The 27,074-nt window shown below is 34.6% G+C and overlaps 1 protein-coding gene across 3 annotated transcripts; it reads left to right on the top strand.

The window, feature by feature from the left end:
• Window positions 1-496: 496 nt before the first annotated feature.
• LOC105057402 (uncharacterized) lies at window positions 497-23,596 on the top strand. Of its 3 annotated transcripts, XM_073251958.1 has the most exons (22): window positions 497-703; window positions 801-879; window positions 981-1,178; window positions 1,263-1,495; window positions 1,816-1,888; window positions 2,004-2,060; window positions 5,200-5,279; window positions 5,377-5,439; window positions 5,549-5,636; window positions 5,756-5,859; window positions 5,961-6,063; window positions 10,263-10,336; window positions 13,581-13,645; window positions 14,019-14,170; window positions 14,608-14,675; window positions 14,749-14,809; window positions 21,143-21,180; window positions 21,357-21,425; window positions 21,556-21,880; window positions 22,689-22,809; window positions 23,031-23,202; window positions 23,347-23,596. In XM_073251958.1, exons 1-20 carry the CDS (start codon window positions 510-512, stop codon window positions 22,716-22,718), a joined length of 2,154 nt encoding a protein of 717 aa, XP_073108059.1. In that variant the 5' UTR covers window positions 497-509; the 3' UTR covers window positions 22,719-22,809; window positions 23,031-23,202; window positions 23,347-23,596. The 3 variants fall into 3 exon arrangements, with proteins under 3 accessions (XP_073108059.1, XP_073108060.1, XP_073108058.1); XM_073251959.1 differs by having other exon boundaries at window positions 23,034-23,596; XM_073251957.1 differs by having other exon boundaries at window positions 23,031-23,596.
• The last annotated feature ends 3,478 nt before the right edge of the window (window positions 23,597-27,074 follow it).

Genomic DNA, 27,074 nt, shown 5'->3' with positions numbered 1-27,074 from the left:
CTTGATTTGGGCTTGACTTTTAAATTGAGACTACTAGTTCAAAGATTTGTTAGGTGTGATTTACTTTTTGTCTTGTATGAGAATTTCATATCGTGGGACTCGTGTTCTCATGTCCAAAGTCTAGACGTAGAAGTGGGTTGAATCTATCTTTCAATTTTTTTGAATCAAATATGATCGTAAAATAAACATCCACATCAGTAACCTATCTTTTAATTATCATTTAAAGTAAAATATAATTTTCATAATTTTTATTCTTGATCATAATAGTGAAAGATTGTCTATGTTTTATTGTATGCCATTTGGATGTTTAAATTGTTTAGTGTCTATTAAATGTTTTTATGGAAACGAGCTGAAAATTCTGTAGGAAATAGGCTTGTCGGTGCTCTGGAGAGAACCAAATATGGGCCCTCGACCACCTGGTCTGCATAGGACCCACCCAATCTTTTTTATTTTTATAAACCGTCCCGTGCCTAAAATTTTGTCTCCCACTCGCACGTGCGGTGTCGCCCATGCGAGCAAGCGCGCTCCTAAGCCCTCCTCCAGCTCTCGCCGCGCTCTCCTCCCTCTTCCTATCTTTAAAACCCCAGCGCCCTCCAAAACCCTCCGAAACCCTAGCCATGGCGAAATCCCTCGACGAGCCCGACGTCGGCATCTCCTGCTACGTCTCCTCGGTCCCCGGCTTCCGTGGCGTCTTGAAGCAGAGGTGTCTCCCCTCTAATCGATTCGGTGCTCGCGGGTGTCTCAAACCCTAGACTCTCCATGTCCGTCTCTTCTGATCTCTTTCTTTTTTCTTGGAATAGATACTCGGATTTCATCGTTAATGAGGTGGATCTTGATGAGAAGATCGTTCATCTCAGCTCCTTCGATCTCCCCCCCGAAGTAAAATCTATATCTTTTGTTCTTAAACGTGATAAAAATTTCATCTTTCTCATTGTTCCCTACCAATGGGGGATTTTTCTTGTGTTTATCCGGTTATTCAGTGCACGGAAGTGAAAGAAGAAGAGAATCCTCCAATGAGTGGTAAAGATTACTTTAGCACGGTTGAATCATTTCGATCCCTTTGTGGTGACCACGATGCCGAAGCACTGAAAGGACTTCTTGAAAAGATCTCGTCCAGCGCAGAAGGTGACATCGCACCAGTTGTTCTTTCTCCAGATTCTGAGAAGTCTCATCGTGCGGTTAGTTTCAGAAGTTTGATCCTTGAATTCATGTTCGTTTTCCTCTTCGAAAGATTCAAATTTCTAATCTTGAAGCAATATTAGGAAGTTCATAACTTCTTCAAGAAGAATTTCAAGTTCTTTGTCACGGATACCGTCGAAGGATCGGAAGGGGCTTCGAAATGCGTTAGGGTGAGATTCTGCTCAGTGCAGGGCGGAGGTGGTAGCAGGAGAGGGAAGAAGAGGAAAGATATTGGTGCTTCGGATTTGAAAGATGACATGCCCTTCGATAGCAGAGGCTCGGACAACTGGCCTGAGAATCTTGGCAAGTTTCTAAGGTCAATATCCATTCGTGTTTTGCTGGTCCATTATATGGGTTTTCTTCATTTAGAGTGATTCTGTGGTGGCAGTTTTGTAATTTTGAGCCTTCTGATTATATTGGGGGTAGATAATGCTGCATTGGTGTTAAAGAGCTCTTTTAGGCTTTCAGATGATTATAAAGTTCAATGGGTTTGACTTTGTAATATAAATAATGCTGTTGCTCCTTTGATTTACGATACTAATTGTATTTTTTGGCTTCATCTGATATTTCTTTTTTGTTGAGATTTACACACACATAATATATATAAACTCTATTATCTTTCCATGTGTTTTTCAGGTTTCATCTTTATAAGGAGAACAAGGACACCCAAGAGGCTTTAGGAGTTATTGGCAAGATGCTAGGTATTCAGGTACACTACCCTTTTCATCCCATCTTAACTGGTCCTTTGTTTTCCTTTATTTTTGTCAAAAAGAATATTTGACACCATTTTTTATATATTAATTGGTGACTGTAATATTTGACAGCAACGGTCTTTTGGGTTTGCTGGTACGAAAGATAAACGCTCCATATCAACTCAAAGGGTACCATCATTTCGCTTGATTTGTTGTCAGATTGCTCTTGACTGAATCCATTTAATGATGAAATTATGCTTTGATCCTTGCACAAATTTATCTCCACTTGCTTGTAACTGTGCCACCCTAGTTGCACTTGACACATGATTTGTGTTGCGGATGGTCTGAGCATACTACTACCTGGTCTTACTGTAAAGGAGAGATGTCTATTGAATTGGTGTATCATGAGTGAGCCAGATGGTTCCATCATTGTTACTGCAAGTTTTTCTGGGACACCTTAACCTGTAAATATTCACGAGCTTAATAAAGACATATGCATATACTGTCCACCGAAACTTTGTATCTGTAGCAGGATGATTTAATTTTCTTTGACTTCCATAACATGAATAGATATCAGATGCTGCTTTTCTTTAGATAGGTGTAGAAATGTATACAACAGGTCTTTATATATATATATATATATATATATATATATATGTATGTATGTATATACTTGAGTAAGTGGTTAGGAAACAAGAGACGCTTTCTGAATAGGTTCGCAATGTTTCTGCTATCTCCACCTTTTGTTATGACAATTTATTCCCAATTATCCATAGTTTGCTTGGATTTGTACTATTAAGTCTAATCATGGAGGCTATTTTCTTGCTTGGACAACTGAGGGAAAAGGAAAGCAAAAAACATAAGAATCTAGACACAGTTTATGTTGCCTTCGAGAAAGAATATCAGAGCATGTCACAGTTCATATGATGACCAGGAATGTAATGTGTATTAATGGATATCTTAAATGAAAGAGCACTATCAAATGTCATAAGTAATTGAGTGAGAGAACTGAACATCCACCTATGGCAGTACAAGTGACACAAATGAATTTGTAGCTCTGTTGCATAGCCTTATTATTGTATTCATACTCTTAGGACTAGTTTGGTCCGCGGGAGGAGTTTTTTTTTTTCTCTGGAATATTATTCTTGGGAAGTTGGTTCCTGGGACTATGATTCTTGGGAAAATAGTTTTGGCATATTTGGTTGACTATGGGAAAATATTTTATTCTTGAGTGGTTTATGTTTAGTTGAGTATTTACCTTTTTGAGAAAACTATGTAAAATATTTATTGTATCCTAAATATATATAACACTGAACCTTTTTGCTCTCAAACTTTATACAAATACTAATATAATATTTATAATAATATAAATATAATATAATATAATGTTAGATCATAACAATTTATCATATTAATATAGGCTAATATATATTAATATTGTATTACTATAATATTAATATATAGTAATAAAATATTTTATAAACATAAATATTAATATGATATTAATATCAATATTACTATTTATTAATATACATATTAATATAAATATTATATTAATAATATAATATAATACTATAATATAATATTTACTAATATAGATGTTAACATATAGTAATATAAATATTATATTAATATAAATATCAAGACAACATTAGCATAATATATTAATATTAATATAAATATTATATCAAAATAAAAAAAAATATTATATTTACATAAATATAAAATAATATTAATATAATTAATTTTAATATAATATCATATTAATATTTATATCACTATAATATAATTTTGGGAAAAAATGGGACCCCAATTTCCATCCCATGGTAATTCCAAAAACCTACGTCTCCCATGGGTTTTTCTTTCCTATGAAACATGGGAATTTTATTTCCCATGGGAAGGCTTTTTTTCCATTCTATCTTTTTTGAAAACTCCAACCAAATAAGAGAGATTTTTCTACTTCCCATGAATCACACTTCTCCCCTTCCAATTCCTGCAAACCAAACGAGTCATTATATAATCAAATTTGTTTAGGAATGCACTTGTTGCTAATGTTTTGGAGGTATGATAGTTAAGTTATTCACAGATAATATTAATTTTTTTATTGACTAGACAAGCTTAGGGTAGATTTATAATGAATTGTTAATTGGAATCCTGGAGAAAAGAAAATGAACTGATAATCAGGAAAGTCAATGTGGTTCATGACTTCATGAGATGATATGCAACTTCATTGGGAAAAATGGTGAACATATTTTCAATTGAAGTTGATGGCTCAAAGATTTGCTAGTGTAGTTGCTTTGCTCCATTTGAATTATTGTATATACTAATAAATTGGGATGAGGAGATATCTATAGAACTAGTGAGTGGTTGATGCTCCGGAGGGCAATTGCGATTGCTGCCTTCCTCTGCCATTTTCTATATCCCTGTACTAAATAGATAGGCAGGCAAACTTTTTTTTTTTAAATTTTTTTTATAATTGGGATAACCTATGCAGATCAGCAATCTCAAAGTAAATAATAAATCTGCTAATGTCATATTCACCAAGATGCATAAAGAGGGGCTCAAGCACATCAGATGAATATTGTAGATACGAGAATTGAATTTGAAGCGGCTGCTGTCCAAGCTAGGTAGAATATGGCTATATGCAAATACATCAGTGGAAGCTAGGAGTTACTCCAATTAAAGAAGGGTAATGATGGAATTGAATTATATAGTATGGGCATGCATAGTGAAAACTCAAACACTATCAAGATGTGAGGAATCAATTTCTGATTAAAAGGAAGGGTAGAGAAGGCGAAACCAATAAAATTTTGGATGGGTATTAACTGAAAGGATTGGAAAAAGCTTGTTTTGGTGCATAAGTTTATCCTTAACAAGAACAAATGGTGAACAATTCATGAGTCTCACCCTATTACATGTGATGAAACTTTTTCATTATGGTTATATTTGTTTTTGTTTCATGTTAACTTAGTCATCAGCTACATGACAAAAAGAAGGTGATGTGCATGGCACGAAATAACTTTGCTTCTGGAATGATAATAAAGGCATGTGTTCTAATAATGACCCTTAAGAATTTAGGATATGATAACTATTTATGAGATAATAATGATGAATCTTCAGGTTGGAGAAAGGTGGATATTTTCAGGCTTGGGATTCTTTTTTGCTCCTTTAATGACTTTGAAAAACAACTGTTCTTTTTTTTTTTTTTTAAAAAAAAATGTTTATAAAGGTGCCAGCATTATATACTTATGTTGTTGGGATTCCTTGATTTCCATTTCATTTTTCATTTGGTTGAACATTCTGAAAGAAAATTTTCTATTTCTGTTAGGTTACCATATTCAAGCAGCATGCAAAAAGGTTAGCTGCTCTGAACAGCAGATTGTTTGGCATTAAAGTAGGAGACTTTTGGTAAGAGCTATGCATCTTGTTTATGTTCGTTCTTTTTCTTATAACTGTTACAGCAACATAACAAATTGACATTGTAAAGATGATTATTTTCATCTAGTTATGTGAGGGAAGGGCTTGTTCTTGGTCGGTTATTTGGAAATCGCTTCACTATTACTTTGAGGTACTTTTTGTGTTGTACAAGTTGATATGCTGTTGGCATAGATAGTCCTTCAAGGGCTTTTTTTATAAAAATGTTTGACATATATCTAATGTGCTACATATCGGCCTAGAGGTGTTGTTGCAGATTCTGAAGATGTCATAAAAGAAGCTGCCAATGGCTTGGGAAGGAATGGGTTTATAAATTATTATGGTTTACAGGTAAGTTTTACATGTTAAAAGTGAACTGTACATTAAATTCTCTACAAGCTTTTCATTTAAAATGTTCATTTTTTGATTTCTGTTTTCTGTTGAGCTGACTAATTCTGGAATTGTATCAGCGTTTTGGAAGTGGTTCAGTACCAACCCATCTTATTGGAGCAGCACTGCTTCGAGGAGAGTGGAAGAGTGCTGCAAATCTGATTCTTGATCCAAGAGAAGGAGATATCCTTAAAATATATTCCTCGTATTTAAAAACTCATATAACTCAGATGCACTCTTGTTACTAAATATCTTGTTTCTTCATAACTTAGTTTTATTCAAACAACATTCTATCATAAGGGAGGCTCGGGTGTCTTATAAGGAACATGGTGATATTGATTTGACACTAAAGAAGTTGCCTCGCCATTTGGTTGCTGAGAGGGCTATTGTAAGTTTTTTCTATAGAATATAGATTGCTATTGCATGAATAAGTTTGTCCTTTGGGACCCATTTATTACTTGCCACAATTTAATATTTACCTTGCTATCATTATTTCTATTTATTATCTAGTGGTTAGATGGAATTAAAATTGAATTTCTATATTTTTAGGTCTTTGAAATTCTTGGTAGCCATTGTTGAGTTACATGTTAAAGGGATTCATGATTAATTTTTTCCCCTTCCTTTGTGTGTTTTGTAGTTTGTGGGTATGTCAAAAAAGCGACCTTATTGTTATGCTTCTTTGAAAATTATTGGACAGTCTATTTTCTGGTTAGATATTTGCCCTCAAAGTAAAGCCTGTGTTAGCTATCTGATGTATGCAAGGGAACAATGAACCTCCAAGTCCTAAACCATGATAGGTCATGTGTGGCAGTTCATGTCATGTATATGCCCAATGTCAACAGCTAAGCCACCCTATGAATTCTTAGTTTCATCTAGCTAATGCCTGGACTTCCACTATGAGTAAATTACTGTGACATAGGATACAACTAGTAAGTGATACTATGTTCCAAAATGGTTGTATGTGGTCAACCAAGTCACAGGAAAAATGAAAATTCTACAGGAAAATGTGCAATTTTTTCATGAAGTAAATTACGAATACCGGGAAAGAAACAAAATCTGAGGATATTAGTGTAACTAAAACCTTGCTTATTCTGAGATTATTCTAAGAATAGAGTTGGATTTTTTTAATGCATGACAGCTGAACCAAAGATGCAAGAATTCGACCAGCATGCCATCCATTTGCCTTTTGTTGAGATCTTTTTGAAAATGCAAACTATGAAAATTTGGAGTAAAAGAATTTTCTCTGTTATGAATTACATGATTAAGAGGTGTTGTGCCTTGGAGCAATGGTAAGTTTGCTCCATTGTGACGTGGAGGTTAGGGGTTTGGGACACAAAAATCCTCTTCCCTACTTAGGCATAAGGCTGCATGCATCTGACTCTCTTTAGAGCTTGCAATTGCAGAAGCCTCGTGCGCTAAGATGCCCTTTTCTTATGATTATGTGATTTAAAAAAAAAACAATAAAGACATCATCATGTATAGGTTTTTCAGCATGCATCAATTATTTAGTTTAGGTGGTTGCGTGCCAAATCTTTTTTTTTTGAGGAATTTTTAGATTTACTCTCTTTTGACTCGATCTGGATTCTTTTTGCATAAGAGGTGCACCTAGTTGCTTTTAGCTTATTTTAAATATGTAGAAAATGTTACCGTCTTGGTACCGACAGCCGTTTTGGTCAGCAAGCGATACGGTTCGGTATGGTTCCGTATCGTACTGAACCGCCAACGAACCAACGAAGGCATCGGACCCAAATCGGGAGAAGAAAAAGAGAAAGAGAGAGAAATAGAGAGAGAGGGAGGAAGAAAGAAAAGGAGGGAGGGGAAGGAGGGGGCGGGACAGTCGGACGGTGCAGTCCACACGTGCGGTGCCGCAAGCATGAAATAGGGGAGATGTCTTTGTTTCACGATTTTTTTTTTAAAAAATCGAAACTTAAATGAAGATGGAAAATGGTTTGCCGGCTTCATTGATTTTATTTTTTTTAAAAAAAATTTTCAACAGTGAAGTCGGCAAATGATTTGTCGGCTTTACTGTTGATCTTCGTTTTTAAAAAAGGGGGTCGTGTGAACAGGGGCGACAGCCCCTGTTCCTGCGCCACTTCCGCCACCCCCCTCCCCCGGCCTTGGCGAAGTCCGCATTCGCGACCATGACGCTGCCTGCTCCCATCTTCGGTGATCTCCTTCCTTCTCTCTCTCTTTGTCGCTCGTTTCAAAGCCCTATCAAGCGAACCGACAAGTCACGGATGCTTTCGCGGCCCTCCGATGGCCGCGGCAGGCCACCGTCGGCCTCCAGCAGCTCCTGCCTCTCTCCCTCTCCTCCTCTCTCTCTCTTTCTCACTTTCTCTCTTTCCCTCTCTCCTCCGTCGGTATATCGTTTGAACCGACCGAACCGTGTCGGTTCCCCACCGGTTCGGCTCGGTACAGGGTGTACCGGCCGTTTTGGCATGGTACAGCATTCCACTTAAGATTAGTTTGTTGTGATTCAAACCAACATGAGAATTCTCTAGTTGTCCATTTCAGGCAAGGAGGTAGATTAATTACTCCAAGTGGTGGATTCTACTTTTCTGTCCTTTCTTCTTCTTCTTCTTCGCCTGCTACTACTTCTACTCCTACTACCACTGCTATGCACTACGATCTCTTATTGTTCTCTGTCATCATATTTTATATCTAAAGCTTGTTATGCTGTGAACTTATTTAAGAAATATTAAATTGCTAGGGAAGAATGTAGCTGTACAACCCAAATAGGACTGAGAGATTAGAACCAAGATGAAGATTTGGGGTTGTGTTAGATGGATGGCTGTTATCGTGATTCCATCTTGCAATTCACCAGTAGCAGTACCCAAGTGGTGCTCCCCTTTCTTTTTTCTTTTTGGTCTATCCCAAGCATTCATTCAAAGCAGAAGCATCTAAAATCTAATCATTTCAGAAAGTTGTGTTTAGAGGAATGAAAGCGAAGTTATTGCTATATCAGAAGTGTTAAAAGATGATCTCAATGTTTGAAGTATCTTCCTCAGTCTGTCACTTCCAATACCTAAGCAACCATTTCTGTTGGTTGCAGATCCTAAAAAGGTGTGACATTGCTTTCTATTTTTTCTCCTTAGAGCTTATAGACAGCATGAAAATTTCATATTTCTTAATAATCTCAAACTCCCTGAAAAACCCAGTATTCCACGATGAAGCTCCACAAGATCTGGAAATTGTGTTGGAGATTAGAGCAGACAGGGAGCTGTCTGATGTATAGTTTTAGTGGCTGCTGGTTGTCTCAAGAGGATAGGCACCTTTAGTAAGAGAATATGAAGGAAATGTTCTTCAGAGAATGTGCCTGAAGCTGCAGCCATCTGATAAAATACAATATTATGCAGCAAATCTTACAAAGGTTTGGAGGTCCTTGAATTATGAGTAATCATCAAGACGACCAAGGCTCCTCCTGCTACACCATAATACTGTTGATATATTGTTCTGCAATGGTTAAAAGGATGATCAAGCAAGTCTAGGATCAAGCTGGAGGATGAGTTTCATATGGCAGAAGCATTCGGCATAGCGTCAAAAAAACTGAAGAATTGCAATTGCCAGTCAGTTAATTGTTTTCTAACTGATGTCCCAAGCAAGCTTACGCATTTGTACATGTGTCTAAATAAAGATAACCTAATTGTACTAAGTAGTTATGCATAAAAAAAAATTCCTAGATCAATCATGAGCAAAAATTCAGTGTTGGAATGATTTTTTGTTCTTCTACATTTTGTTTAAGTTATTTTTTGGAGTGCAGTGCATATATGGGTTTAGGAGTTCATTATGGTTTAATTTAATCAAGTTTTTGTAGTTTTGAAATCGTAGGTGGTGTACTTTGTTGGGTTTTGACAAGTCCATTATTTGTATTACTCATTATTAGTCCCTTACCTTTGGGATATCCATGTCCCTGACTTAGCTTGATTTTAAGCCTACAGTTTGCCATTTAAAAGCCTGCCATGTGAGTCTCTGATCACATCCTCTGCTGCTCGCTACTGATTAGTTACTGTACTTATGTATTTCCTCTTTGCTTTTTTTAGAGGGCGTGCTTTCCGCTGATGCGGTTTTCTACCTCTTAGTCCCATGCTTCTGGGATATTCATATCCTCAAGTTAGCCTACAATTTACTCTTTAATGACCTGCCTATGACAGTCTCTGATCACATCCTCCGATTCTCTTCTTCTGTCTACCAATGAGCTACTGTATTCATATTTCCTCTTTGCTCTCCTCTTGGGCCTGTTGTCTACTTACAGAGTTTCCTAATTCTTTATTTAGATGTGTCATGCATATTTCATTTTTATGTCAAAATAAATCTAAAGAAAGTGGGATTCTTAATATTCTTATCTATTTTATGACCTGCATATAAGCACGAGTTGTATCCTGCTTGTGATATGTTAGTAACAAATGAAATGTCATATGAAGTCTTCAGCTTATGTTCCATAGGCAATCATTTTTTTGCAAAAGAGCTCCATGTTTGTTGTTTAGTAGTTATAGGCTGCCAACATAAAGAATTTTTTTGATAATCTATACATGCTATTCTTTTGTTCTCTTCTAATGTGTAACTCATAGTGTTTTTTCCCCTTGTCAGCTTCAATGCTTAAAGAAATGCCCTGGTAACTATCTGCAGGCACTGAAGGCTATACCCAGAACACTGAGAATGATGTATGTGTTCATTTCAGAAGTTCATGCAAATAACACATTTTCCCTAGTGAATTCATAATTGATATTTTATGACTCCCAATTTCCTGTAATGCTATATAAAATAAATTTTGTTTTCTATTTTTTTGAAAAATGAATATTAGCATTTAGCAAAAGTGGTTTCTCTCATGTGCCACATTATATATGTGATGGTCTATAGCATACTACCAGCATAATGCCTCCTGAGCTTTCATTTATCATATTGCCACTTTAATTTCTTTCAACTCTTCTAGTTTTGGTGAAGCACAAATGATTGCATGACTCTTGTCTTTGAAGATGTTCAAGAAGTTAATTGTTTTATTGATGGATATTTTGATTATGTTGATTTAGGTTGATACTTCAGAAATTTCATATTGATTTTGGGAAGCAAAAAATAAATCTGCCTAGAAATCAAATTGATACTTATTTAATATTTCATATCGTGTGTTGTTCATGCCATTATCTTTTAAAGTCTCTGCATCCTTAGATTCATTGTTGTGAGACAAGGATGGCTTCCTCAGATACAATGAAATATTATGCAATGGCAAATACTCATCTATGCATATGTCTTGAGCTAAACATATTACATTCCATGGAAGATACCTAGACACTCAGGCAATCTCTCCTTGGGGTTTGATTGCCTTGATGCTTAGAGTTTGTGCTATACATAGGTGAGATGGGTGCCCTAAATGCCAGGGCATATTAGGCAATAAGTTCCTAGGTATTTATTCCCTATATATTTTTGAATGGTACTAGCTGTACAATATAAATATCAGTGTTTAACTTATGCTATGCATTAGTGCACGTCAGTTGACAAACTTGAGTGTCCAACTCCAGGTTTGTTGATACTCAAGTCTGTTGGATCGGTATAGGGGCTCGTATGGGCTGGTGATTGGTTCGGCACGGTACCACTATGTACTGTATGAGTTGAGGTGTATCGGAGGTGAAAGATCGGGATGAGAGGAGGGGGGAGAGAGGGAGAAACCCTAACCCTAATCCTAGAAGGAGGAGAACAATCAGAGGGAGAGGGAGGGAGGGAGAGAGAGAGAGAGAGTGAGAGAGGTGTACTGAAGGGGAGGCATCAGCATCAGCATCGACCGAGGGTGTGGGTGTTGGTATTGATCAAGGGAGAGACTGTCCAAATCATCAATTGAGGGAGAGGCATAGGCATTGATCAATGTGGATTGCTGAGAGAGAGATCACGGAGAGAAGAATTGAGAGAGAGGGAGACCTAGAGAAGAATTGAGAGAGATGAATTGAGAGAGAGGGAGACCTAGAGGGCAGCTCTCATAGGCCGCTATTTATATAATAAAAAAAGAAAAGGTGTCGGATGAAATTGAAAAACTAAAATGCCGGTAATCAACTTGTCTAGTATGGGATACCTCGAACAGCTTGGTATGGCACGGTTATACTAACCTTGACCAACTCATCTTCTTTTATCTTTCTTGAGTTAAATAGGAACTGAAAGACTAAAATAAGGAGGATATTAGTATGGCAACATGGAACATCACCTACATATACTACTCTCTCTCTTGCTCCACACACACACACACACATATTATTCTTCTCGCATAAATTTTTTCATTTCTGTTTCTTCCTTCGTTCGTTAAGTAGAAAACTAAACCTATATTAGATTCCGCCTTTTTTTTGCTTTTTGATGTAGTCTGTCAATCCACTTAGAAATCTTATGCTGCCCAATTTTACTATACTTTTCTTGTAATCTTTAGTTCCCCTGTTTGCTTAATGACTAGATGCTTTTGCTTTAGTTTAAATTCTTGTGTGTTGCAACCAAAAATTCGGACTAGGTAGTTATTAGTGCGAAACTCTCTCCTCTTTTTCTTTCTCATGAAAAAGAGAAGACCCCCTATTCCTCTCCAACTTAGATTTATTTCAAGTGGACTACCATCAATTGTTTTGCACCTATATGTCTAAGTGTCAGTTCGTTTGCTTTGGGCACAGAAATTGTTCTGCAAATAGTAAATGATTAGATGTCATTGTCAAAAGAGTGTGTGACAAAAGAACATTGCACTAAGTGTCTCCTTGAAAGACCTTCAAGGAGTTAACTCTTTTTTCTCAATTAATTGTTTGTATTTTGACATATTTGGTCATCGACACTACTTATTGAAGGCATATTGTTGGTATTTTCATGTAGTTTTTTGACATTTTGAAATGCAAAGAAGATTGACCTTTATCCTTAATTTAAATAGCTTTTTCTGAATGGAAAAGAATAAGCTGCTTTCTTAAGGCACAATCTTTACAAGGTTTGCAGTCTGGGTACCACACTGCATACTGGTAGGAGACCAACATGGTAGGGCATGTACCAAACTATACCAATCCATATCTTTTTTTTTTAAAAAAAATATTCAAGGTTTTTAAGCTTTCTTTGTTTAGTTTTTAGTGGGAAATAGGGTTTTATTTGTTTTTGATGTTTAAAAATAATATAATTTAAAGTTGGGCTTTTATTTGAAAAGAAATTCATATGCAAAAAATTAATCAATTTGCTTTCCGAAAAGGACAACAGATATCATTCTAGACCCCAAGCATGGTGCTAATTTTTGGAATCTAACATCCCCTTTATTTTTTATTATTTGTTATGCAAAAACATATTTTTATTTAGAAATAGAATAAATATAAAGTTAAAAGTTATACCATTGTATATATTTGACTAAGATTTATGACATGTCATGAATTCATGCAAAATACAAAATTTGGCATGATTTTTTCATGATTTCTTAATTTCTGCCCATTTATGGGAGGTAACAAGAAAAAAAGGAAAAAGAAAGAGGATAACACCTGGATCAAGCTTCCTTCTCACCTGTTTCATTTTCTCCCTTTCTTTCTCCCTGGACCTTGAAATAAAAGGAGAAAAATGCGTCAAGCCTTTTCTTCCCCAATTATTAAGGCCCCAAATTGTTGTGGGGCCCTTAGCCGGTGAATTGCTCAGAACCAAGTAGCTCCAGGTGGTTCAGACCGATAAGGACTTGTTTGTGCTAGTTCAGGCTAAACACCATATCTAGGCCATGAGCCGTCCTATTTTGTGGTCTGTACAGTATTGTGTATCATTGTTTACCTGTCTATTGTTATCTTCGTATTGTCATCTACTTATGAAATTGAGTGCATAAAAAGGACATGTAACGAAATGTATTGCTGAAGGTTTTTTTGGTGCACTTTTTAATAAGTTTTGGTTATTACTTTAATTGTTTCTTTTGCAATTATTTTTCTTTTATAGGTATGTGCATAGTTACCAAAGTTACTTGTGGAACCATGCAGCTAGCAGGAGGGTCCAAAAGTACGGTACGTTCTTGGCCCTTCCTTCCCTCAAACATTCTGTAATGATGTAAGACTTATCTGTGATTATTGTTTGAGGACTGTCTGATTTGCCTTGAGATGAAGACATTTGAAGAATACTTCAGGGCTCATAAATGTTGCTACATAAGTGAGCAAAACCTATGAACAAAAAGGATATACGTATTGTTTAATGACCTAAAATATTTGACATTATAAAAGAGCACATTGAAAGGATTGGAAAAAATTTCGTTCCAGTTAGTGTCTCCTCTATAAAGGATATGCTTTAGTGACACTAAACTTGCAACTGCTGAATCTTAACAAAATGCTGTATTTCAGGGTATTGATTTCCTTCTTTGTTGATATTTATCATATATAACAGGGATTTCACAGGTTATACTAGGAGATTTGGTCTTTTGTAAAGAAAGTTCTGCTAGGGAAGTAGATGCTGTTGACATTTCTGAACCTGAAGATGATTGCAATGATCCATATAACTGCCAAGCAATTCCTGAAGAAAATGTTGAGTCTGTGAAGGTGAATTTTTACTAAGATTTTTAAGGTCCTTTTATGCAGCATTTTCTACCACTGTCATGACTCAACTTGCTAGCAACCATGATTTACACATTAATATATATCTTCATTCAATAGAATATTTTTGCATGTATACATGTATACAAGGTTCGTCGTCTTGGTACCAAATCCCGTACGGATATCAATGTATTACAGTGTTGGTACGGTATGAGACAACATATTGAGTGTCGGTATGGTATGAGACAGCATACTGGTATGGTATGGTACTGTCCATACGGGATAGTATGGGGCGGTATGACAGACCATGCATGTATGTGTTCTCTCATAACATGAGTTTCTTGAGCTCTTTATCACATATCTGACTTTCAGTCACCATTGATGAAGGAATACAGTGCAGAGTTCCTTTTACTCAGATCAATCTATACATTGTCTTGTAACAGACTGTTGATTCTGAAGATCTTCTTAAAGGAATATATACATTTGAAGATGTTGTGCTGCCTTTGCCTGGGTAATGAACATTTTTACTTCATGTAAATTTTGGCTGAGGATTGAACATAATTCTGTTTTTCTCTTATTTTCAGTTCAAGAATTTTCTATCCAGCAAATGACATTGCTGATGTGTATCACGATATGGCAAAGAAGGCGAGTCAAACCTTTCCGAAGTTAATCTTTCAGTTTATTAGTTGCACTTACATTTTTAATATATCAATTGTCTCCGGATTTGGATCTGTATAAAATTTTCAGTTCACATCCTGTTAATAACTTTTTTATCATTTGCTTTTTTTTTTTTGCCTTATTTTTTTTTAATTACCATGTAACTGATTCTGCATTCAGTCATAATGATAATGAGCGGTGCAATTTACCTTATCCTATGGCGAGAGGTATGTTTTGGTTGGCTATATCAAGAATGCTGGAAGTATGTTGTACGCTAATCTGGGTATGAACTCATTTTTGCAACAAGTGCCTCTATGCAAATGATTTTGAACAACTAATTGACTGTGATAATATAATTGATTGGGATATGATAGTATGATATTCTGTAAAAATAATGAAGATTGTGGACTTTGGTGGATGATGGTGAAAAAAGCTATAATCACATGCCTTTAACCAAACTTTCTTTATAACTAATGGAATATTACTTTCGCTTTATAGGTTTCATGTGGGGATGCTATTCATCTTTAGTTGCATATAGTATCTGCCATTATTTTTTGTGAAAAGCTCATAGCAGGAAGTTTTCCTCGACAATAGCAGCACAAATTTTCTCTAGCAGCAGTGACATTGGGAGTGTGCTATAGTTTTTAGAGCTTGCTTAATGATATATATTATTAAATAACTTGGCAAAATGTCATGTTTCATGTTTCCTTGAGCTAATTTTGGAGTTTGGATGAAAAACTAGTATATTGAATCACCTTAACAAAAAATATCTTTTAATATTTTCTGTCATAATTTTAATTAAAAAAATGACTATATTAATTCATTTAAATTATTTTTTCCTGTGCTCCATATCTTCTTTTTCATAGTGCTGAATCAGACATGTAGACTTATGCCAGAATCTGATTATTGTCTTTGCATTCATTCAACACTATAATTATGACACATCTGATAAGACAAATTTAATTGAATGTGGTGAGGGTTTTTTGCAGCGAGCAGGGTACATCTGCAAATGCTCATAGGAAAGGCCTAAAACAACTTCCTTTAAGGATGATAGTAGTTGGGTTTCAGTCAAAAGGAGAAGGTCTGGCCTGAGAAGAGAAAATTTGATGAAGCTTGTAGCAAGAAAGGAAATGACCTGAATGAAACTATTGGATGAGCATATACTATATAAAAAAACCCATTTTGAAATGGAATAGAACTTGTTGATTGTGAAATCCATGAATGAACATGACTGACTTGCATATCTCAAGGTATGTTTTGTTCTCATGTAGTTGCATGGATTAAGAAGAGGACTTCAATATAGCTGTGGGTTTTTTTTAGCTTTTGGAACCATACATCGTAACCAAGTGAAGTGACTGATGCTGTCGCTCTGTTTGGACATGCATGGGAGGAATGAAAAGAAGGGAAACTGGAGAAAAGAGGACCAAGGAAGAGAAGAGAACCTTGGACCCAATAAAGGAAGAGGAGAACCTTGGACCCCAGAGAAGAGAAGAAAAGAAAGGAAAATCCTTTTCTCTTTGTAGCTCTCCACTTTCCGAGAGATTTAAAAAGGGGGCCTGGAGATAAATTTCCTCAGTTATCTTCTCTCCTAACTTTACTATCCAAATGGAGGGTTTCGACTTTCTGTCTTCTGTTCCCTCCTCACGAAATTCCTAGCTAAACAAGAGCAGCTCACTTATCATTCTATTTTCTCCTTGCCAAACCAGGGATTCTAACTTTCTCTGTTCTCTTTCTTGTCTTTTCTGTCCATGTTTCTCAATCCAACCAGGGTGTACCAACTGATGTTTGTTTCTGATCATATGAAATGCCAAGAAACATTTTTAATGGGCATAAGGTGTTTTTTAATGCTACAATAGTTTGTTGAGTGGACTTGGGTACTGTTTAGAAGGCCATAAGCGACCTCAATAAGTTTAATATATATATATATATATATATATTTTGGATCAGCTGGTCCAAAGATAGAATAGATCTACCGAAGAAAGCTTCGAGTGCAAGGAAGGATTTATGCTGATTAGGAAATCATAATCATTAGGCCTCATCTTTTTTGTTCTAGTGATGCACTTCCATGAAAGAAAAGAAAGGAGCGGACATCACTAGTAGGCCTTGAAGATTTAATTTTGAAAATGCATCATCCCAGAAGAGTTGTCTAATGTATCTATTTTCTCTGTTGATGTTTGCTAGATGCTACCTAAATTTTCATGATGACCAGTGGTTTCCGACATGACAAGGAATTCGTTCTAGTGATGAGTCACAAGTTTTAGACCAAAAAATCGGAAGCTTGCTCGTGAATAGCACACATTGAATCTGCTTGTGTTAATGTTCTTTTACATGTCATAGTTGCACAAGCTACTATTCAAGACGAAGCCCTCTGGAGCATGTCTTTTATATAAATCAATGTCAATGATGCATGGGTAAAGGTGGATGTTATCAAAGGTCTTGAAGGAAGATATGGGTAAAAAAAATTTAGCTGAACCAAATAAGCATCTAGTAAGAATGGAGAGACAAGATAGTAGATTTCTACAACTTCATGAAGAGATGGGAGGATATTCCTGTTAGAATTAGAGTAGGGTGGATGAAGTAGAATAATGTTATGCGTTTGACATACTTGTCACTTTGAAGATTTTTCAAGATATTTTCATTAGATGTGTCTCTATTCTTTGACATCTAGAAATATATCCCTATCTGTTGCCTATTTATTTTTAGTCAAAATTTGAAATCCTAACTTATTCCCGAGTTAGATTTTATAAGCCATTGCATTTTCCTTCTAACATGTCTATAAATCACTGTCTTGACTATAATGTCTTTGTTGATTTTGCATATATATACGTTTCTGTTTCTAATATTTAGAAAATACCCACATCTTTTGCTTATATAGATTTCTTTTTTAAATGTCTTTTTGTCCTTCTTGTGAGATTTCATGAAGAAATGCCCAATAGTCCAATCTCCTCTCTACACCCACCAACTAGCTACCACAAAAATATCTTCCCATAACTATCAGTTCCAAATCTAAGCATAAAAAATATATGTTCCATTGTGCTATCCCATAGCATCTCTATCTGACAACAAATTCAAAGATATGTTTTGAGTAAATTACTACTTTACATAGACATCACATGCAAGAACAAATGACTTTGTTCATCAATATTTTGAAAAAGAATTGCTAATGATATTCCCTAACATACTAATCCAGTCTGTCATTCTCAATTGCCCTATTTAATATTGGTATGTAGAAATATAAATGATGCCAATGTCATTTACATAGAACATGTACAATAATAGTCTTGTTTAATTACAATGATAATGAGGATATCACTATAATAGTCTTGTTTAATTACGATAAAAATGAGATGTGGCTTCATGTTCTCACAAGAGAACCTTTAAAACATAGTTTTATCTCATTCTCACAAATATATTCTGATGCATGAGTGAGGAAATTAGTTTAGGAGCTTTCCCTTATCTATGACTGAGAAAGAGCATGTATTAGCCATTGACCAACAGAGGATCAGAATTATGTGCGGACTATGTCCCATGAGAGGTGGGATTAATATGTACTTGTTCATTAGAGAGGGCATACGTTCTTCTCTGTGAATTGCCTCTAGCTTTCGGCCAAGTAAATGTGGACTGCTGTGTAATTTCTGCCTTTTATGTTGTTACTAAGCAGGTAGGTCAGACTACTGGTCTGGATTCTATATCAGTCAAACATCAAAATAAAGCCATTATGGAAATTATTTTTTCAAATCATCAATGAATAAAGTGCCTGTTCCATTCCATGAATGCAATAGATTTATTATAAAATATTTTAGGTTTCCATGCATGCAATGGATTTGCGATATAATGTCTCCTAGGTGTTATGAATTAGTGTTATAGGTATTGGTATCCCATCTTGAACTTGTCTCTAGATTGCAAAAGCTATTGGTTTCCCAGATTATCAGAATTGTTCCTCGATGAAAGGATGATGCATGTCAAATTCATAACCAATAATTTGATAAACTGCCTTGAGTGGAAATTGGGGGTTTGGTTAAATTTTGTATCAAACCATGATGATGGGGACAGAAAATAACAAGACTGAATTTTTAAATAACAATGACGAATATTAAGTATATGAAAGGTAGGGGTATGTTTCTAAATATATGCACAACTTTATATGCAAAATTTCTTGAGAGGCATGTGGGTCAGAAATTTTATAGACCTCTGTTAGTGGAATGTTTTACAAATGCAATTAAAATCTAACTTAAGGGCATAACAAGGAGGATTTCAAAATCTTAGCTATGAAAAAGTAAATAGGCAAAAGATAGGGTTGTATTTTTTTGTGTCATAGAATAGAGGTGTACAAGTTGTAAGTTCATATGTGAATCAGAACATTGGGCAACAAGGTGGGCGCAAAGCATCAGATAGGTATTATAGACAATTCTGAGATGGACGTGTAGCTTGATTAAGTTATAAATTAAGAGGTGCAGATAGTGGATAAAGCTAGGGGTAGACCTTGCTTCCTGTAGTTTAGTTCAGATATATGCCTGGTGGGATGTTGTATAAGATTGGTGAAGGAAAAAGAAAGGGAAACAAACAAAGGGTTCGCTAGAAGTAGATGATTGGTTGCTGGTTTGAAATTTCGTCGAAAAGCTGAAAAGGAAGGGAGACAAACAAATGCCTGGCTAGAGGTAGCAGGAAATGATTAATATCTGTCTTGAAATTTCATTGGGAAAAGAATGTGTTATCTGAAAAGTGGTAGCTATATATAGTTGAGCTACATTTTATGGGTAGTATTTGACTCCAAATCTTACTGATACAAATTACAAACTTCATGGTAGGCCATATAAAGTTGAGAATCATGATCAACAAAATCCACATGCTCAACAACCCAAAAAAAATAGATGTTTTGGTGCTTTCATTCCATTAAATCAGTTGTTTAATTGAAGGTTTTCACATAAAACCACTTTGGTTTCATGGGAATTTATCGAAAGCAAATGCAAGTAACAGCTAGTTCTGATGATAGTTAATAAGTTATCTTTAATTTGTTATCTACTACTAGTTTTTCCCTTTTTTTGAATTCCATTTTGATGTTTTCATTTCAGCACAAGTATCCTTGTTGCTCAAGGATACTGTTGATGTTCATACTTAAGGACTTATTTGGTTGACAAAAAGTGGAGGGGGTAAGAGGCAGTTCCTGAGAAGTGGAGAGGGGGTCTCTTGTTTGGTTGGAGTTTTAAAAGGAGAGAGAATGGAAAATACTCTTTTCATGAGAAGTCATTTTTCACATTTCATGGAAAATGAAAATCCATGGAGGAGGTGGGTTTGGGCACTTCCCATGGGATGGAGAGTGGTGGTAATTTTTTTTCCCAAAATATTCTTTTAAGATCTATGACTAAGATTTTGCAAAATATCAATGGATAGAATGAAATATTGAATAGTGATATAATGTTATACTAATATTATCCTAATATTTATATGAACATAATGTTAATATTAATATTGATATTAATATTATAATATTATAATATTATTTTAATATTTACACTAATATAATATTTTTATTAATATTAATATAATATAATATTTATATCTATATTAATAAATTTATTATATTAAAATATTAATATTATATTAATATAATAGTATTATAGATTAGTATTATATTAACACAATAAATTATTATGGTTTAATGTTATAATTATAATATAATAATAATATATTTATATTAATATAAATATAATATTTATATTTATATAAAATTTAGAAGCAAAAAAGTATGGCCTTATATCTGCTAAGGGTATAATAGGTATTTTACATATTTTTTTTCAGAAAAAAGGGTGCTCAATCAAATATAAGTTATTCTGCAATAAGTTACTTTCCCATGGTCAACTAAACATGCTAAAATCCTATTCCGAGGAAATAACTTTTCAGAAAAGAAAAGTTCTTCCCACGAACTAAATGAGTCCTGAGATTATAAAACTTAGTCATTGTATTCATAGCTTTTATTTTTCATCAATATTGTGTCAGACCATTCCCAGTACAAGTTCTTATATTTTTACAGTTTTTCTTTAGATCTTTTCTCATTGTCTTTTACTCTACCTTTTTTTTAAAAAAAAAATTAACCCATTTCTTTGGAACGATACAAAACAAAATAAATAACTCACTATGTTAAAGGGGGGACAAAGCATGCTCAAAAGATGCAAATCTAAACCTTGATCAGGAGACACTTTCCGTTTCTTTGGATTGAAATCAATGGTGAAATTGAGTCCATGTAGCCAACTCCAATTGCCCGAAAGGTTGGAGTTTTTCTTTGTGATGCCCTTGCTGATTTTTTCTTTTTGAATAACCCAGGACGGTGTCAGCTTGACAGAGAGTGTACACAATGCCAAGTAAGTTGCTGTAGCCTGTGTCGTATATCTAGTAAGCAATACGATGTTTCACTTTTGTATGTCTTTTGATTATTCATACAGATCATGCATGCATGGTTGATGTATCCGCTTTTTGCTGTTATATTTATACTCGTAATATTTGTTGCAACCATTGATATTGCTTGCTCCAACTATAGGGAATTTTCGATTACTAATATGAGGGGAGGTTACAGGCGGGTATTCCAGCGCCCGATTGATTATGTATGGTATGCATATCTAATTTGAACCCTTTGCTTTTTTTCTTTTCTTTTCTCCTCTTCCCTGGATGCATATAGTTTTTGTCTATAATTTGTTACTTGTAGAGAAAGATTGAAGTATTTATCCTTCTGTGGACAGGGAATTGTTATCATACACAGATGACAATGTTCCCTTGGCAGAGACTGATCTGGATGTCATACATAAAAAAAAACCTGCTGATCTAATCAAGGAAGAACTGCTTGCCAATGGGAACCCAGGAGGCCAAAGTAATGATTTTGAATCACAGGGTTCAGTAAGTAACCATGTGGCTAAGGATGGAAGTGATGGTGGGTCGTTACAAGTTGAGTCCGTTTGCAGCTCTGATGCTCAACCATCCAAGTTGGCTCTAAAATTAGGATTTACTCTGCCAGCTTCTTCCTATGCCACAATGGCTATAAGAGAGTTGCTGAAAATGTCAACTTCGGTATGTGCTTGTTACTTCAGATGTTTCTTATGCAGGCTTGTTTTGTATATATGGTGGTGCTGCTTATGTGCATTGCAATTTTAAAGTGATGGGTTGTTTTGTACTTGAGTGATGATACTTGTCCAATTAAAAGAAATGATCCTCTGATTTGTTAAAGTTGGGGTATTACTAGATTCTCTCTATTTTAAATATGTGCCTGTATAGTTCTTGGAGTGCTGCTTCTTTGCATACCCCTTAGCATGCCCCGAACAAGTGCCTTATCGGGTTTTTTTGTGCCCTGAACATGGGGGTAGGTAGTTCATGAAGGGCTTTATGCCCCTTTATCCCGGGTGGTTGATGGGAAACTGGGTCGGTATGCCATGGTGTATGTAAAGCATCTTTCTATTTCTTGCTTTGTTACTATTGTCATATATAACTTATTGTCGGTGTCATTTGATGAATTTCATGCTTTTGCTGCCTCATTATAGTGTGTTTATAAAATGTGTAATACAAATGAACTTTATTGGAAAATTTTGATGGGAAATATGTGATTATTCCCTATAATCTATGGTCATATTCATCTGTGTTTAGCTGGATTTTGCCATAAGAAACCTTATGTTAGAACCAGAGTTTATTTTCTTGGGGTGTGCGCATGTGTGTGTGGATGAAAAGGAGAGATTATTTTATTTTATGAAAAAAGTTTGCCTGCTTGTGCTTCAACATTCTATATGGATGATTTCCATTAACCTGCATAGCATGACTGCCTGTATCAGCTGCTCAAGGGAAATAAAATTTTATAGTCCTAAGATTTTTCTTTGGTTAAATGCAGGTTGCTCATCAGAAAACAATGAACGCTTGAGCTTGAATATAAAGCCCTAATTTTGCATGGGTGTTAAAAGTTTGGAATCTTATTTTGAGGTTGAATCGCGTTTGAGAAGTACAGGAATTGGGTAATTCTCTCTCACTCTTTCACCCACACACGCACGCACACACACAGTATCTTCTTTTATTATAGTAGATCCTCGCAAGCAAATGAATATCTTCTTTGATATTAGTAGATCCTCACGAGCAAATGAATTATTTGTGGAAGCCCTCAATGCTGTCTGATCCTATGCATGATTCCCTTGCTGCAAATTGTAGTCATCTAACTTTTCAATTGACCGTTTGGCAGTAGACTGAGAGTTTATCCAAGGACCCAATATGCATGGGAAGTTCGAACAATAGTGGATTGACATTTGGCTTATCAAGCACAGCATAAAGGAGGCAAGTAAGTTGTCTGGCCACCAAGATCAGCGAGATTCCATCATCTGTATCAAGAGCAGATTTCTTCTGCTTTGCATCAAGTAATCAACTAGTGCACAAGGAAAAAAACTATAATTGCCTTTTCAATATGGTTCATGGTTTGGGTATATAGATTTTTATGCTTTTAGTTGATTAATATACATGGAATTAGTTCTCCATCGAAGCTAAAGATTGCATTGCTACAGCATTCAGGGTTGTGCAAAAGAAAGGTCTAGCATGGCGCGTTGATATGTCTTTCATGCAATACTGCATACTGTAGCTTTGCCTCTGCGCTTGGGTGGGGTATGGGGGTTGTTAAAATGGAACCAGACTGTTCTATTTAGCTCAGGTTGTGGATGAAGAGGTGATTAACGGAGCCTGTCCGCTGTATCTTATTTGGAGCATTTTTGTTATGCTGTTGGAGCCAATCCTGCAATATCATCTTGTGTCTTTAAATTGTGAGTCTTTTTGTGATCCTCGTGAGATATCACTGGATGGTCGATATATTTAGCAGGTCTGGATGGGAATGCCAACGATATTTGCCGCCCGAAAGTTTCCGAGGCTTGTTTGATCACCGTTGTCTGTATTCTTCTTCTTCATTTTTAGAGACAATGTACGGCGTTGTTCATTTTGTCATATCCAGTATACTGCATCTTTGTTAGACGCAACGTTCATCGTTGATGTCCACGTGGTACCACCCGAAGTTACTCCTAACCAGCTTTGGCTGACGGTGGCAGGATAAAAGAGAGAGAAACCTTTTTAACAGGGACTTTCTTAGGAGCTGTTGGAGCCTGCATGGCAACTCAGGTCATGTTGCAATATAAGTGGTAATTTAATTTATGGTAGTTGGCTTCTGAGGAAGTTCAATCCTTATGTTTAGGAGAGAGTTTTGAAAAAAAAAAAAAATTGGGGGTTGTCATAAGGGATAACATGTAGGTAGAAAAATAATTTATTCATATTTTTTTTTGACATGAAAAGTTGGTTTCGAAATCTGTTATTTATGCTGTTTAGCATTATTATTTTATTGGATAAATTATTAAAATTTATTTATATTTTTTTAGGTTAGGAGAAAATGGATGATTGAGTTATTGGGTGTTGAATGAAGGAGGTATTGAAAATGAAGATGAGACATTATAAGAATAAAATTAAATATTTATTTTATTGGTCGGTGAAAAATGATTTAGTCATTTTTTAGATGGTTATTTTTTTTATTTTATAAATAAATATTATTTATAAAAAAATAATTTATCTATCATGAAAAGTATAAGAATATGAATAAGTTGATTAATAAAATAGTTGGTTAATTTTTTAATAATATTTATTCATCAAAAAAATGGGCTCTTAGTGAATTCCAAGTGGCAATATAGAGGTTAATCTTAGTAATTTTAATCTTAGAGTTGTATGTGGTGGTAACTCTTGTGAAAGCTTTCATGGTTCTTAGGATGATATCATGCCTTAATTGCCTTGTAATGTTTGTAATATTTTACTATTGTTAGAGTATCTCTCTAAACTGAGCCCGTAACTCTCTGTTAGACCTTCCACAATGTCGCTCATCCAGCCTCATGAATTCCACGAGTCTCTTTAAGATTCAAACTTCCATCTCTTGGACATATTTTCTCCAAAAATATCACTTGCTAGAACTCTTAAATCTTTTAGCAGATTTGTTCTCAAAATATTTTTTTAATTTTATAAAATAATGAGCTAGGATACAAGAGGTACTTTGTAATCCATCCTTGTTGATTATCAATCACAATATTAGAGAGAAGTAACACGAGAGTCTCTTGTAGCCTCCAGAACTCTAATATGATAGCGTTTGTTGCATGCATAATATCTTAAATATGTGAAATTACATGGTCATTCTTATAAAGTTGTTATTTATATGTATATTTTCATAAATATTTATTTTGCATATATATATATATATATATATATATATATATATATATATATATATATATATATATATATATATATACACACACACACACACACACCCATATCATTTAGTACAATCAACAAATAAATGGTTTTAAATTAAAATAATTGAAATATTTTTATCAGTAAATATACAAATTTTTTTTTTATAAGGATATATATACAAATAATAATTTTATGAGGGTTTTCATGTAATATTATATATGTAAAAGGATATATACTCAACAAACTATACAAAATTGGGGTATATATTCAAATGGCAAGAAGTTAATTATAGTAAAAATAATTTAGTTACCCTTGGTCGGAAGGATGATAAAAAAATTAATATTATTATGTTTCATGATCCCACACTGATATCAATTTTTATAGAAGAAATCACGTTATCTTTGTGAAATGCTTGCTTTAATAAATAAACAACTCATCATATATAAATCATTAAAAGTCATTTCATTGATTTTAACATCAATAATTAATTTAAATTCAATATATTTTAATATTTTAAAAATAATGAAGAATATATAGATGTCATAAACTCAATAATGATAATTAGATCAAAATAAAATATGAAAATTTAAATATCAAAATGGTCATTCAATTTTTCAACTTGATCAAGTTGAGATCTTAAACAAGTAAAAATTGACAATGTTACAAGCAAATCTCAGTCGAGGTTGATTTTTTTAATAAATTTTTTAATGTATATCCTCCTAAATATATAAAATTACATAAATACCATCATAAATTTTAGATTTTTCTATTTGCATGTTTACCCATAAGGATATTTTAGTCATCTTAATTTTAGACCATTTATTTTTTAATGATGTTAGATGGTATGGATACATATGCAAAAAAATAAAGAAAAAAAAGGGTATATATGAAAAATAAGTTTTTTAAAAGGATATACATAGAATTAAAAATTTTACGAGTGTATTCATATAGTTTTGCATATTTAGAAGGATATACGTGCAAAAAAATTTAATAGATAATAATGATTTTTTTATTAAAAGCATTATAATATTGATTTTAAGTTGTGGGCCATCATGCTTCATTTGAACTCTTTAAAAATGATTTGGACAATAAAATTTTAACTCTAAGGACTAAATTGGGATTAACTAATAGGCAATTTGGAATTCTTTTTCTTTTTGTGGGGATTGGTGGTGGGGGGTGGGGGTGTTAAAATTAACCCTGACTGTAACTCTATTAACCCACCCCAACTCTAAGTGGTGGTGTGGTGTTGTCACGGTGCTTCTAAGTTTTTCATTGGATTCAAGAATGTAAGGTCCAAAATGGATAACAAGAAAATCTGCGGCACAGGTCATTAGAATCAAATTATTTTATAATTAAATTAAAATCTCTCTCCTTTATTCTCCTCCCTCTCCATGGTCGAGTCATTATTGTGTTACTTCACGGTCACACTACACACACGTGCGCTGTTTGGCCTGGCTCCGCTTGCATATTCAAATCATGGTGGAGCATGGCGTGCGTGCAAGATGGTGCAATAATGTTATATTATTTTATTATTTTATTTTAAAATTTTGTTGATTATTTTAAATTGCTGCTGTCGTAGCGGTCAATTGACCATTGGATCAGACGGACATTCTCTCTTTGATCGATTGTTTTCCATTATAGTTAACTGATCAAAGCATCTCTTTATTTGCATCTTCCCATGATCTATATAAGATCAAGAGTTCAGACAGACGGCATAGTGCATTGAAAAGGAGAGAAGTCTTTGTTCTCTTTTTCTTTTTTTTGTGTTTAAACACTCTTTTACTCCTATTCTTTTTGCTGTGTTTTGAAAGATCGATTAACTCTCTCCACAACCGTGCTTCAAAAGTGGATATCTTGATCATATCTTGCAGCATAATTCCTAATAGATACCAACATGAGGGTTAAAAATTATCTTAAGACAGTGATCACATGCTTTTGAGTTTTCTCGTTCATCTGCATCATAATTTAATGAGCCAATCTAACCAAATTCTCGGTAAGTCAAATTTCTTTATCT

The sequence above is a fragment of the Elaeis guineensis genome, chromosome 2 (assembly GCF_000442705.2).
Source record: "Elaeis guineensis isolate ETL-2024a chromosome 2, EG11, whole genome shotgun sequence".
Taxonomy (NCBI): Eukaryota; Viridiplantae; Streptophyta; class Magnoliopsida; order Arecales; family Arecaceae; genus Elaeis; species Elaeis guineensis.
This window is presented reverse-complemented; position numbering and strand designations above follow the sequence as displayed.

Excerpts from the sequence above, each read along its gene's own strand:
- LOC105057402 (XM_073251959.1), top strand. The coding sequence starts at position 510 with ATGCGAGCAAGCGCGCTCCTAAGCCCTCCTCCAGCTCTCGCCGCGCTC. Across the intron at positions 1,179-1,262 it reads CTGAGAAGTCTCATCGTGCG|GAAGTTCATAACTTCTTCAA; the intron begins GTTAGTTTCAGA and ends AAGCAATATTAG. Across the intron at positions 14,810-21,142 it reads ATCACGATATGGCAAAGAAG|GACGGTGTCAGCTTGACAGA; the intron begins GCGAGTCAAACC and ends TGAATAACCCAG.